General features: G+C 52.3%; 1 protein-coding gene and 1 long non-coding RNA gene across 3 annotated transcripts; one reads left to right on the top strand and one right to left on the bottom strand.

Moving 5' to 3' along the window:
* The first annotated feature begins 915 nt into the window (after positions 1–915).
* On the top strand, positions 916–13,104 carry LOC142421200 (uncharacterized). 2 transcript variants are annotated; one of them, XM_075525761.1, is made up of 4 exons: positions 916–1,329; positions 1,425–5,186; positions 5,533–5,658; positions 12,318–13,104. In XM_075525761.1, the coding sequence occupies exon 2, from the start codon at positions 1,463–1,465 to the stop codon at positions 3,149–3,151; it is 1,689 nt and encodes a 562-aa protein (XP_075381876.1). In that variant the 5' UTR covers positions 916–1,329; positions 1,425–1,462; the 3' UTR covers positions 3,152–5,186; positions 5,533–5,658; positions 12,318–13,104. The 2 variants fall into 2 exon arrangements, with proteins under 2 accessions (XP_075381876.1, XP_075381875.1); XM_075525760.1 differs by lacking the exon at positions 12,318–13,104 and adding an exon at positions 5,821–6,306.
* On the bottom strand, positions 10,285–11,831 carry LOC142421206 (uncharacterized). The gene is made up of 3 exons (XR_012778854.1): positions 11,746–11,831; positions 11,131–11,169; positions 10,285–10,420 (listed from the first exon to the last, which is right to left on the bottom strand). It is a non-coding gene; the product is annotated as an uncharacterized LOC142421206 (long non-coding RNA).
* Positions 13,105–13,443: the final 339 nt, after the last annotated feature.

Genomic DNA, 13,443 nt, shown 5'->3' with positions numbered 1-13,443 from the left:
CCGGGCCCTGCCGCCGCGGGCGGGACGGGGACAGGGACAGGGACAGGGACAGGGCCGGGGCCTCACCCCAGGGGTGCGTGGGGCCGGGGCGGTGGCAGCGCCGCGGCTTCCGCTCCCCTGGCTCCCTCTCTCCCTCCCTGCCCTCTTTGCTCCTCTCTTTCCTTCCCTATTGCCCTTCTTCCCCCCCCTATTTTTATTCTTTTCCCACATCCTTCCTTCCTTTCTCCCTATTTTTCTTCTTTTCCCTCTTTTCCCATTTTCCTTCTTTTCTCCCTTCTTTCCTTCTTTCCTACTTCCTTCCTTCTTTTCCCCCTATTTTCCTTCTTTTCCCGTTTTCTTTCTTTCCCCCCTTCTTTTCCTGCTTCCTTCCTTCTTTTCCCCTATTGTTCTTCTTTTCCCCCTATTTTCCTTCTTTTCCCCTGTTTTCTTTCTTTCCCCTCTTCTTTTCCTGCTTCCTTACTTCTTTTCCCCTATTGTTCTTCTTTTCCCCCTATTTTCTTTCTTTTCCCCTTCTTTACTTCTTTCCCCTTATTTTTCTTCTTTCCCCCTTATTTTTCTTCTTTCCCCCTTATTTTTCTTCTTTCCCCCTTATTTTTCTTCTTTCCCCCTTATTTTTTTTATTTCCCCCTTATTTTGTTTTCTTTTCCCCTTCTTTTTCTTCTTTTCCCCTTCTTTTCTTCTTTTCCCCTTCTTTTTCTTCTTTTCCCCTTCTTTTTCTTTCCCCCTTCTTTCCTTCTTTCCCCCTTCTTTCCTTCTTTCCCCCTTCTTTCCTTCTTTCCCCCTTCTTTCCTTCTTTTCCCCATCTTTCTTTCTTTTCTCATTTTCTTCTTTCCCCCCCCCCTATTTTCTTTCTTTTCCCCCTCTTTTCTTTCTTTTCCCCCTTCTTTCCTTCTTTTCCCCCTATTTTCATTCTTTCCCACCCTCTTTTCTTCTTTTATTGCGTGCACTGAGCCGTACTCCCCATTTTGGGGGAATATCGCTGTGCTCCCCATTTCAAGGGGAATATCACAAGAGCTGAGCCGTGCTTCCCATTTTGGGGGGAATATCGTGAGCACTGAGCTGTGCTCCCTATTTTGGGGGAACATCATGAGCACTGAGCCAAGCTCTCCATTTGGGGGGCAATATTATGGGCTCTGAGCCATGCTCCCTGTTTCAGGAAGAATATCACGAGCACTGAGCCACGCTCCCCGTATCATCCCAGCTTCCCACACCCCGTGTCTGTTCAGGGACGGCTCTTGCAGTACAGGCTCTTTATGTTCGGGCTTTTTCAGGATCTGGGGTGCATTTGCGGTGCTGCTGGGCATCCGAGCATCCCCACCTGGGCGACAGGTAGGAGACAGGAGAGGAGCTCCTACGGGAGATTCGCATCCTTGGCATGGCGTAAAAATTGTTCAAATTTTCCCTCTCCTATGTTTTCCCCTCAGGCTAAGCCCCGTCTGCCCCATACCATGCCGAAACGGAAATGCAAGTTCACCGACGAGCTCCAGGCGAAGTACCCCTGCTTCCGCGTGGGCCGGAGAGATGGGAGGCCGAATGCTTGGTGTGCCGGGAGGGCACCTACGTCTCTGTGGCCAACAAGGGCGCCCTCGACCTGGAGGCCCATGTCCAGTCCATGAAACACAAGAGGATGGGGGATGCCTCAGTGGCCAAGCTGCCGGGCTGCTTCCTCCCCACCGACTGCCAGCCCGTTGATGCCGCTGCCGCCACCACTGCTGCCGAAACACCTTTGGGCTTCTCCACTGCTGTGTTCCAGGACTGGTGCGAGCCCCTGGCTGGCTCACCTGGCTTTTCCAAAACACCTGACCCCGTCTTAGATGTCTTGGGCTTGCAAATCAAGACGGAGGTGAGGCTGGACGAGGCACTGGCCCCCTTCGCGTTGGACTGTGGGGTGGACCTGCTGGACGGTATCCCCTATTGTGGGGTGGCCCTGGGCGCTGGCAATGCGGGGACCTCCTTCCCCATCCAGATCCGCTATTTTGATTGGAAGCGGGGCGGCGTGCAGAGCAGGATGATCGGTGTGGAGCCCTTGCCAGGTGAGCTGGCCCCCGGTGCTGCCGTGCTGGTGTGGGAGGCCTTAGAGAGTCACGGGCTGCGGCAGCGGTGCGTGGCTATTGTAGGTGAGAGCCCCAACACCATGCTGGGGGGGCTGGGGTGCTGCACCCAGGGTCTGGCTGAGGTGTCCGGCTTGCAGCAGCTGCTGGAAGGGGTCTTCATTGCCACCGACTGCCCCATGCACCTCCTCAGCAACTGCATCCAGCATGGGGCAGACACCCTGGAGGTGGACCTGCAGTCCCTTGTCTGGAAGATTTACACCTACGTCTCTGTCTATGCCGTCTGCACCGAACCGCTCAAGGACTTCTTGGAGTTTGCCAAGAGGGAGTACCAGCGGCTGCTCCACCATGCCAGGATACCCTGGTTGCTCCTGCTGCCGGCCATCACCCACTTGCTGCAAGTCTTCCCAGCATTGAAGTCCTTCTTCCTCTCCCTCAGCCACCCCCCCTTCGCCATCCGGGCCTTTTTTGAGGACGACTTCAGCGAGATCTACCTACAGCACATGGCTTCGCAGGTGGCCGTCTTCGACATGCACCTCAGGACCTTGGCGAGGGAGGACAACTCGCCCTGCGAGGTGCTGGGTGTCTTCTCCTCCATCCGCTGCACCCTCCTGGAGCGCAAAGCCCATGGCTTCATGTCGCTGCGGGTGAAGGAGCTGCTGGCAGAGCAGCAGGCAGCCGGGAGGGTTGGAGAGTGCAACACCTTCTGCCACCACGTCCAGACCCTCTACGTGGCGTTCTTTGACTACCTGGATGCTCAGATGAGGCCGTTTGGGGAGCTTTTCCGTTTCCAGTGGATGCAGCTACGGGCACCACCGACGTGGGTGGAGGTGGAGGCGTGCATCAAGTACCTGGTGGACCACGGGGTCATGGTGGATGACAGCAAGTGCTTCGACCAGTTCTGCCACCTGACCACCTTCTTGAAGGACTGCAGGAGCAGCAGTGACTTCAGCACCCTGCAGATGCACCAGAAATGGGTGCGTTTCTTTGGCAGCTCCTGCAGCCTGGCCGGCTGCTCGGAGCTCCTCAGGATGGCTCAGGTTTTCTTCGCCATCCCCTCCTGTGGGGCTGATTTTCCCAGGGGGCTTTTCCTGATGTGAAGCTGGTGGGACCAGGCGTGGATGTGTCGTTGGTGCCACCGTGGCCGGGCTACCGCGAAGCATGCGGCGTGTCAAGACTTCTTTTTTGCAATGATAGACCTATCGATTCCTATTTTTGTACATCAGCCCACTGGGGAGGATTTGTTCATGAGGTTTTTAAAGGCTGTACGCCATCTGCAGGAGAGGTGGTTTTGCTCTTGTGCGAATAAGTACTGCCACGGGCTCTGGTCATCTGTGGGCACTGGGTGGATGGCTGGGGATCAGGATGGCTTTTGGGGCGAAAGTCACCCAGGACTCAATGGACTTATTTCTTGGGCTGGAGAGAGGGAAGATGAAGTTTTGTCCATGCACTTGGGGTCTCCAAGCTTGGACCTCAAAACCAGACCTCAAGCTTGTGCACCTGCCTGCCCTGGCTCTACCTAAGGGGTGGAGAAGGCTCTTGCAGCATCATGGAGGTGCCTGGAGATACCTGAGCTTTCCACCTGGGGAGGTTTTGTCACCTGCCTGCCCCCCTCAAATTCCCAAGGGATGATAGAATCATAGAATCATAGAATCATAGAATATCAGGTTGGAAGGGACCTCAAGGATCATCTAGTCCAACCTTTCTTGGCAAAAGCATGTTCTAGACAAGATGGCCCAGCACCCTGTCCAGCTGAATCTTAAAAGTGTCCAATGTTGGGGAATCCTCCACTTCCCTGGGGAGATTATTCCAATGGCTGATTGTTCTCATTGTGAAAAATTTTCCTTTTGTGCCAATCGGATTCTCCCCAGGAGTAACTTGTACCCATTACCCCTCATCTTTTCCATGTGATTCCTTGTAAAATCTTCTTTGTAGCCACCCTTTAAATACTGGAACATGGTGATAAGGTCTCCCCTAAGCCTTCTTTTCTCAAGGCTGAGCAAACCCAGTTCTCTCAGCCTTTCCTCATATGGCAGGCTTCTCAGTCCTTTGATCATCTTTGTGGTGCTTCTCTGGACCCTCACCAGCCTGTCTACATAATTTTTGAATAGCGGGGACCAAAACTGAACACAGTATTCCAGATGTGGCCTGACAAGCACTGAGCAGAGTGGGATAATGACTTCTTTATCTCTGCTGGTGCAACCCAGCATCCTGTTGGCTTTCTTTGCCACAGCAGCACACTGTTCATTCATCTTGAGCTTGTTGTCCCCCAGGTCCCTTTCCACAGAGGTGCTCCCCAGCTGGGTAGATCCCAGCCTGTGCTGCACTCCTGGGTTATGTTTTCCCAGGTGTAAGACCTTACATTTATCTTTGCTGAACTTCATAAGGTTTTTGTTAGCCCACTCTTCCAGCCTATCCAGGTCTTCCTGCAGGGTGGATCTCCCTTCCGAAGTATCCACTTCCCCACTCAGCTTGGTATCATCGGCAAACTTCATGAGGGTACGCTTGATCCCATCATCCAGATCCACTTATGAAGATATTAAAACAGTGTTGGGCCCAATATCGATCCCTGAGGGACCCCACTTGTGACAGGTTGCCAGTTTGAAAAGGAGCTATTTACCACCACCTTCTGGGTGCGGTCTGTCAGCCAGTTCCCCACCCACCGCACGGACTGCTTGTCTAGACCGTAACGCATCAGGAGTCTCTAGGAGGAGGCTGTGGGAAACCGTATTGAAAGCTTTGGAGAAATCCAGGTAGGCAATGTCCACTGCTTGCCCCCACATCATCCGAGCAGGTTGCTTTGTCGTAGAAGGCGATCAGGTGTGTCAAGCACGATTTGCCCTTGGTGAATCCATGCTGGCTTTTCCCAATCACATGCTTCATTTGACTTGTGATAGCCCCCAGGAGGATTCGTTCAATAGCTTTCCCATGGACTGAAGTAAGACTATAAAGTGGGCCTATAATATCTCCTTTGGGATGCATGAAGGGCCCTGCCAAGGCCGAACATCAGGAAGAACCACCATGAAGAGAGTCCTGCCCTCCTCCCTGCGCTCCCCACCACCCCATCATCCACAAGAAGATTTGTCTCGGAGCACTTTGAGGCATTTATTGCCCGTGCAAGGAGGTGCAGCAGAGGTAAGGTGCCCGGCCAGTAGAAAATAAATATTTGCATTAATATTCACCTCCTGCCCAAGTATTTGTTGATGTCCACACGTGTGTCCTCCTCCCTTGCCGTTTTCCTTCTGCAATTGCAAGAGCAGCACTGGGTACACAAAAAATGCCCTTTCCTTGGATCCAGCACTATCATGTTGTAATATTGACACACGTGCACCCTGCCCAGGCAAGGACTTCGAATATCTCGAGGTATGGACCCATAAGGATCATCAAGTCCAAGGAGGACTTTGCACAGGTGTTATCAGAAAGTTGTTTTTCTTGACAGCAGCTTGATTTTTCTGCTCCAAAACCACCTTCTTCCCACCAGACAGCTGCCCGGAGCTGTGGGGAAGACACGGGAGATGAGTGGGAAGTTTGTGTGGAAATTCTTTGAGCAGAGTGTGGAGTTCCAGATCACCAACAAAACCCAGGATGTCACCTGGTACAACCCCAGGTAATGCTGTGAGGAGGGGGCAGGGGATGGAAGACCCCTTGCCAGAAGGGGACCCCTCTAGGATTCGGGCAGAAGGTCCAAGTTGGACCATCTCCCAATAGTTGGGACCATCTCCCTCGTAAGCCCATTCCCTTTTCCTCCTCACCTGTGCTTTCCTTCCAGGAGCTACTGCTTCAGCGCCTATAGCTCCATGCTGCCCAGCCCCAGGATCCCACCAGGTGTCACATAGAGTTGCCAGTTCGCCAGCTCCATGATCCATTTTTGGGGGTGCGTGGGGGTCCTGGTGTACGAAGCAGACGCCTTCACGCTGTCCATCCTCTTCTCCAACCCCTTGAGCTACAACATTTTCTATGTGAAGGTAGCCATGGAGATCTCCCTGCACAAAGTCCACCTTGGCAACTTGGAGGACATCTACACCAGGATGTATAATACTCAACCCGCCAGCACTGGCAAGGACACCATGTTCCACCAAGTCAAGCTTGGCGCTTGCCAGGAGGCCACCGTGGTCTCTGCTGGCAACATGCGGGTTATGGCCACCATGTCCAGTGCTGCAAAGTTGGTTATCAAAGTCATCATGGAGAATCAAGATAGTTCCTCCTCTGAATCCAAAGGTGGCACCACCCATTAGCCTTGGGCAGCATCAGCTGAAGGGATCACAGAATCACAGAATCACAGAATCATATAGGTTGGAAAAGACCTTTAAGATCATCGAGTCCAACCATAAACCTAACACTGCCAAAAACCACCACTACACCATGTCTCTAAGCACCTCATCCAAACGTCCTTTAAATACCTCCAGGGATGGCGACTCAACCACTTCCCTGGGCAGTCTGTTCCAATGCTTGATAACCCTCTCGGTGAAGAAAAATTTCCTAATATCCAGTCTAAACCTCCCCTGGTGCAACTTGAGGCCATTTCCTCTTGTCCTATCACTTGTTACCTGGGAGAAGAGACCGACCCCCACCTCTCTACAACCTCCTTTCAGGTAGTTGTAGAGAGCAATAAGGTCTCCCCTCAGCCTCCTTTTCTCCAGGCTAAACAGTCCCAGCTCCCTCAGCCGCTCCTCATAAGATTTCTGCTCCAGACCCTTCACCAGCTTCGTTGCCCTTCTCTGCACACGCTCCAAAATGGAGCTGGAGATGGAGATGGACATACCTTGTCTGTGTTGCTCTAAACACCAGGCAGAACCTGCTGCCCTCAATAAATGGTTGAGCAAAGCAATTGTGCATCCAAACTCCTGCTCTGTTGCCCTAAGATAGGAGAGGAAGAAGCCCAGGTAGGATGGAAGATGCTTCTTTTATCTCCTAATCCCCTTTTTGATCAGCTCGGAGGACTCCCTGTTGAGCGGTAAGGAAGGGGAGTGTGGTTTGAAGGTCCTGTGGGTGGGCTGTGCTGTGCCTGGGGCTTGGGAGCTTGCTTGGATGCAATGCCTGGTGGAAGCCTGCTTGACTGAAGGTGCTCTTTTTGATTTGAGTTATAGCTTGGGTAGTTTTGATGTTTGTCCAGCTGGTAGCCACCTGGGGGTCCTGGTGTAGGGGGCAGACACCTTCCCATTGGCCATCCTCTTCTGCAGCCCCTTGGATTACGTTTTCTACCTGGAGGTTGGGTTCAAAACATCTAACCTAGCCCTACATCTATCAGACCATCCCTCCGTTTCCATTCCCTATGTTCCTATGGTGATTGTGCCAGTCTATGAGTCGTCTCTCTCCTAACCCAGCCTGTCTCTGCATCCTCCATCCATCTGCCTGCCCATCCCTCTGGGTACATTTCTGGAGGGGTACATTTTTGGAGATAAAACCTGGTGTAGCTGGACCACCTCCAGCCAAGCACTGGAAGTAGTGAGGCAGATCTCTTCTGGGCCGAAAAAAACCCCTTTTCTTTTGTTCTGCTTTCCTTCCTGTGCGGCGAAGGAGGAGAAAACAGCTCTGGGCTTCTTCACATGCCATGTTATCTGATGAGAGGTTGGTGGTTACCAAGAGCTGTGTCAAGTTTCACTGTGACGTCTTCTAGGCTTGATGTTTCCTGCAAGTGAACAGATTTCACTTGGGGCTTTTTTTCTTTTCATTTGTTCTGCTTTGTGGTTGGAAGTGGCAGCAGTAGCCAAACCAGGAGGAAAAAAAGCAATGCGGTGGCACAGCAGAGGTGGATGAGGGGTCAATGGGGCTGTGGTTTAGCTGAGGCAGTGGTGAGGGCAGGACGAGGTCTGCTGGGTTTTGTGGGGAAGAAGGGCGCGAGGGAGCTCTGAAATGCAAATTGAAGCCTTTTTGGTCGCTGGCTGAAGGGTTAGATGCAGCTGAGAGGTAGGACGGGGCAAAGCCATGTAGAGATGTCACCCCTCTCCAATGACCTGACACCTGCTCTGCCTCCCTCCCTCCAGACAGGGGGTGGGTGACACAAGACCAAACAAAAAATTTCCCCTTTTCCTTCACCCCTTAGTCCTTCTCAAACATCTGGTGGATCAGATGGGACCTTTGGTGGACCTTCCTGATGGGAAGACCTGCCAGATCTATCCTCTCTCATACTTGGGAGCTGCTGACAACAGGTCCCAGCGCTGGACGTACCTTTGGGCAAGGTCTTGATGGGCTCCAACCATGCAAGGCGAGGTCTACAGCCAAGACTTGCATGGGACTCAGGCTCCTACCTCCATTTGGTGGAGGATTAAGCATCTATGAGACCTTCAGAGACCAACGCAAAGGGCCAACAATCAGAGGCAAACCACCTTATTAATTAATGGACCTTTTTAATTAATTTATACCCAAGAGCCACCGTGATGTTCACAGCTGGAGCAAACTCTTCCCCTGCAACCGGCTTGGGCAGTGTGTTTTGGCCGAGGGCTGTGTCTCTGGGGCTGCAGATGAAGAAGTTGGGTCCCCAGGGCGCTGGACAGCTGCTTTCGGCGGTTGGAGATGCAGTGCAGGCGGCATTGAGTCAAGGAACACCATCTTGGGCCAATTTCCCCCTGCCACGGCCATGGGGAACTGACAATTCACTGTGGCCCTTGCCATGGACCCCCCAGCACCTTGGACCATTTCTCTGGTCTGGCAACAGGTCCTCCAGCTGTGAGGGCTCCTGGACATCTCTTCCTTCGCAGCACTTGTGAAATGCCGTGATCTTCTACCATGGCATGAAGCTCTTCAACCTGGCCAGCTGGACTGACTTTTCTGCAAGCAAGACATAGTGATGGATCAATAGGTGTTGTTGGACCATCTCTGCAGAGAGGAGCCTCCATGAGGTGCACACAGTTCCATGCCTTGGTGGGGGCTTCCAAAGCCCCCCCAGATGGCCCAAAGCCAACTTAGTGCCTCCTAATCTTGCTCAATTTTAGCGTGTGCACCTGTGAATCCCCGATCGGCGGCATGGTTAACGGGCAGCACGCAACGGGGCTGGTGGTTCTCTTACCAATCTGCAGGAGGAGATGGATGCCTAGAGCCAGAGCCAGGAGGGAGAGGACCGCAAAGGCCAGGCTGACGGAGACTCCCAGCCCTGGGAGAAAGAAAACAGATGAGCAGATGGTGGTGAGGAGGAGCACTGGGTCCCACAGGGCCAAGGAGGGGTAAAGCCAAGCCCCGGACCATCCCCACCATGTCCTGGGCCGAGTGGTTCATTTTTGGTCATGCTCGGAAACCTGCAGAGCCACCTCTGTGTTGGTGGGAAAGGATCTCCAGAGCATCTCCACTGAGATAGAAGCTTCCCTTAATCCGCTGGCCGCGCTCTTCCTCATGAAGCCCCATATTTACTTTCCTTTCCCTGCACTGAGAGCTCATGGCAACATGTACTCAACCCAGGGACCTCCAGGTCTTGGGATACGGTCAACCCAGGGACATCCAGGTCTTGGGAGAGGGTTGGGAATACTGGTCCTTTCCTCAGCTGGTTTGCCCCAGGCACCCATCAGGGAGTGATGGGAAGGTGAAGTGAACTGCAGCACGTATCTCAGCTGCTTTGTGGTAAAGGTCTCCCCAGGAAGAAAAAATGAGGAATTTCCATTTGCAGGGTCTGGCCAAGCTGAAGTTGGTAGCATCATTGGTGGCACCTTGGAGCTTGGAAACCAGGATGCTTGGCCAAACTTCATCCAGAAAACCAGAGATGCTTACCTCCAGCTGGAAGCTCCAGGTTGGTAGCAATGCTGCCGTTCCTCGGGTCATCCTTCCCACCTAGACAACAAATACGTGGAGAAGGGGTCAGCCCAAAACTGCCCCCTCCTCCCCATGCTGCAGGGGTTGCCAAAGTGTGGCCAAGCAGTGGTGTTTTTGGGTGGCATGTGGCTACTCCTAGGCTGGACCCAGGATACTCTGGTGGGGTTAACTGGGAGCATCCCTTCACTGAACTGGTCTTGCTGGTCAAGACCCAACTGTGTTGGCACTGCAGGAACCTTGAGTCCATGCAAGCAGGGGCAGTCACTTCTGGGGTTTTTTGAGGGCTGTCCCTGATATGGGGCAGCATCAACCTCCCCATGCCCTTCTCCACTCACCTCCAGTGGTCAGGAGCCATGGGACACTCAACCTCGAAAGCATGACCTGTCCGAGGCTGCTCCGGCGCCGGTAACCGCAGGAGTAAGTGCCGCTGCTCTCTGCGGAGAGCTGGATGGCGAGTGTGGAGGTGAACTGGCCTTTTCCCACCATGTGGTTTGCCAGCTCCACCCCATTCTTGCAGAAGAAGATGTGGGTGATGGGGACATGGGAAAAAACAAGGCACCGGGCAAGAATCAAGTCACCTTCCTGAGCTGAGGAGATATTTGGGAAGAGTGCCGGAGGGGGAAAGTCACCTGGAAGAGTAAAGAGACGTGGTTGGGGCATGATGGTGCAGATATGAGCACTGGTGAGCAATGGCTTTTCAGCTCTTCAACCTCAGTGTTGACCTTGTAGCTGCTTTTTGGGGGAAAAAAGGAAGAAGAGATTGGAAGAGCCTGTTTTTCAGTCATCTGATGACTGAAGATACTTTGACTATAGGAGAGCAAAAGCTCTGCTCATTTCAGGAGTCTGCACTGATACAGGTAAACACAGTGGGAGAAAAACAGGAGGGTAAATACAGTGAAAAATATTGTTTCTAGTGACCAAAACAATTTTTTCCATCCAAGCTGAGTATTTCAGAAAAGACTCAGATGAAATATGTAAATTCTGGGACAACAGAGCACTTCATTGTGGTATTTCCAAAGGCGAATGTTTTAGTTTTCTTTAATTTCAAGCCAATATTTCCTGCTCCATCATGAAATTAAAAATTGCAGCTTCCTCCGCCAAAATCCTCCCTAGCAAAACTGGTATCTTTCATGTCGCACCCTACCAAAAAGCATTTATATGGTGGATTTCTCTTTTTTCCTTTTGGTTTGCCTTCTACCTTGAAAGGAAACACCAGCCCCAGGATCAGAGCTGCCTTTTTGGATACTCCAGGATCAGGAGACACCATCCAAAGGACATAAGCAATGTTACAATGTGGACCTGGAGGGTTTTTCCAACCACACTTTTTGTCTGCACTCACCTGGGGAGCTGCAGGTCTCTGGCTCCATCCCGCCAGCACCTGTGTGGGACAGCAGAAGGGGTTGGTCTGAGATGGTCTGCTGGTCTAGAAGAGGACATCTTTTTGAGGTTGGAGATGCAACCTTGGGGAAGCTTGCAGAAGATGAGGAGAGTTTCCTGCAGACCTCAGCAAGGAGGTCAGAAATCACGGGCAAGGAGCAAAAGGGGCTTTTGGGTGATGCCTTGTCCCTCCTGCCCAGCCAGGGACAACCACAGCATGCCTGGACCCCAAGAGGGACCAACCCCGTGCTCATGGATCAGTGCAAGGATACAATTCCCTCTGTAGGAGCTGCCACCTTATGTCTCTCTTGGCAAAATAAGTCACTGGCCAAGGGTTGTCCACAACCTGCCACAGCAGAGATGGACCTTCAGACACTCCAGAAAGCCCATCCTGTGTTTTCAGACTGTTGGACTCCTTAGAAATCGCTCCAGAAACTCACAATTTTGGCTCTTGGGTGGCACTTTGACTTATTCTCTCTCTGGAGATTTCCCAAGGGGACCACTTAAAATCCACTCCCCATCATCCCATGGTGCTGCCCCCTGGTGTGACTCCCAAACACCCTGCCTGGCCACCTACCTGCCAGCCAGCCCAGCAAGAGCAGGGTACCCGCAGCCTCAGCCAGCCAGCTCCTTCTCACCATGCTAATCTGCAGGCAGTGCTGAGCTCCCCACGACCAAGCTGCAGGGGAAAGGGGAAGCTGAGGCTGCTTTCCTCCCTGGGGCATGACTCGGCATCTTCTCGGGGAGGAGAGAGCAAGAGGATGGGACAGGCAGGACAGGTATTGCCACATAGGGTGCATGCACATGGGCTTGCAAACTGTGCAGCAGCACGTGGTGCCTTCCTTCCCCACCCCAAGAAGGACCCCAAAAGAGGCTTCTTTGTCGTGGTGTTTTGCACCATGTTTGTGGGCATCTGTTTTTGGGTGGCTCGGAGTACATCACAACTGTCCCCAGTGGGACACACCATCTCCCAGCAGGTTTCCAGTATCCCTGGGGCGAAACCAGCTCCGCCCAGTTTTCTCTACAGCCTCACCCTGAGATTCCTGTAATGTTCATGCCTTGCAATACAAATATGCAATATCCTTTCAACATCACTGGGAAGAACAGAGTTTCCTAATTTCTCCTTTTTTTTTTTCTTGTGTCTCTCAGACACTAGACTGACATGCAACCCGGCTGCTGACACAGAGGTGCTGTTTCAAATGTCCTGGGCTTGTGAGGGAAACCCAGAGGGGATCTCCAGAGTTATGAGATACCTTTGCCTGCTAAAACCCAACCTTGGAGCTCCACTACCTTCGCCTGCTAAAACCCAACCTTGGAGCTCCACTATCTTTACCTGATTAAACCAACCTTGGAGCTGCACTGGCAGGAACTCAGAGACTTGCCTAGAGTGGAGCTGAGGCTTGTAAAACCCCCATCTGCCCAATATGCAGTGGGAGAAGGGTCTTCAGTCCAGTCTTCTTTGAGCTTGCATGGGTGGAAAGGGGTCTACATGGTCCTGTGCACATCCTCCCCGGGTCCAGACCCTCCCAGCCCCGGCTATCCTCCCTGTTTTCTGCACAATCACTGGGTTTAGTCCCTGCGCTCCATCCCCAGAGGTGCTGGATTCACCTTGTTGAGATCCATCATTCCCTGGTGGCTCAAGCTGTCTCTGTGGGGCAGGCATGGAGATGATGTCCACCAAAGAGAAGCATCTTTGGCTCTGAAGTCAAAGGAGTGCACCCGCCGGAAAATCGACAGATATAAACCTCTTTCTCCCCTTTCTCTCCTCTCCTGCACGCTTCTTTCACATGCCGCTCACTTTCGGTTTCCTTTTCAAATATATATTTGTATTTCCTGGTCTGTGATGTTTCTCTTCTGTGGTAACCCAAGGGTGAAACATGACTTGGGGAGGGCTTAGGCTTGATGTTGGGGAGAATGTGGAGTGAGGTCCCAGAGCTCCTGCAAGGCTTTCCAGCTATCTGCATCTTCTCTAGCCTTGAATAAGCTTTGGAAAGTCAGGGAGAAAATGAAAATAAAAGGCTTTAAACAACAGAAACCAGCTACAGTTCATCCCAGAGCACAGACGACGTGGGAGATTTCCAGAGTGTTTGGATAACATGGCAGCTTGAAAGAAAAGTGCAAACAACAGTAAGCCAGAACCATTTTTAAGCTAATTTTCCCTAGATGCACCCGAAGTGATTCAAGAGAGAGGTTACATTATGAAGGTACGGCTTGTTTCCTACCACAAGTATTTTTTTTTAACCCAGTAAAACCGACAAAGAAAGGCCAGGGCTTG

This window comes from Mycteria americana, chromosome 27, assembly GCF_035582795.1.
Source record: "Mycteria americana isolate JAX WOST 10 ecotype Jacksonville Zoo and Gardens chromosome 27, USCA_MyAme_1.0, whole genome shotgun sequence".
NCBI lineage: Eukaryota > Metazoa > Chordata > Aves > Ciconiiformes > Ciconiidae > Mycteria > Mycteria americana.
Note: the sequence above shows the minus strand (reverse complement) of the source record. Positions and strands in the feature narration are given on the sequence as shown.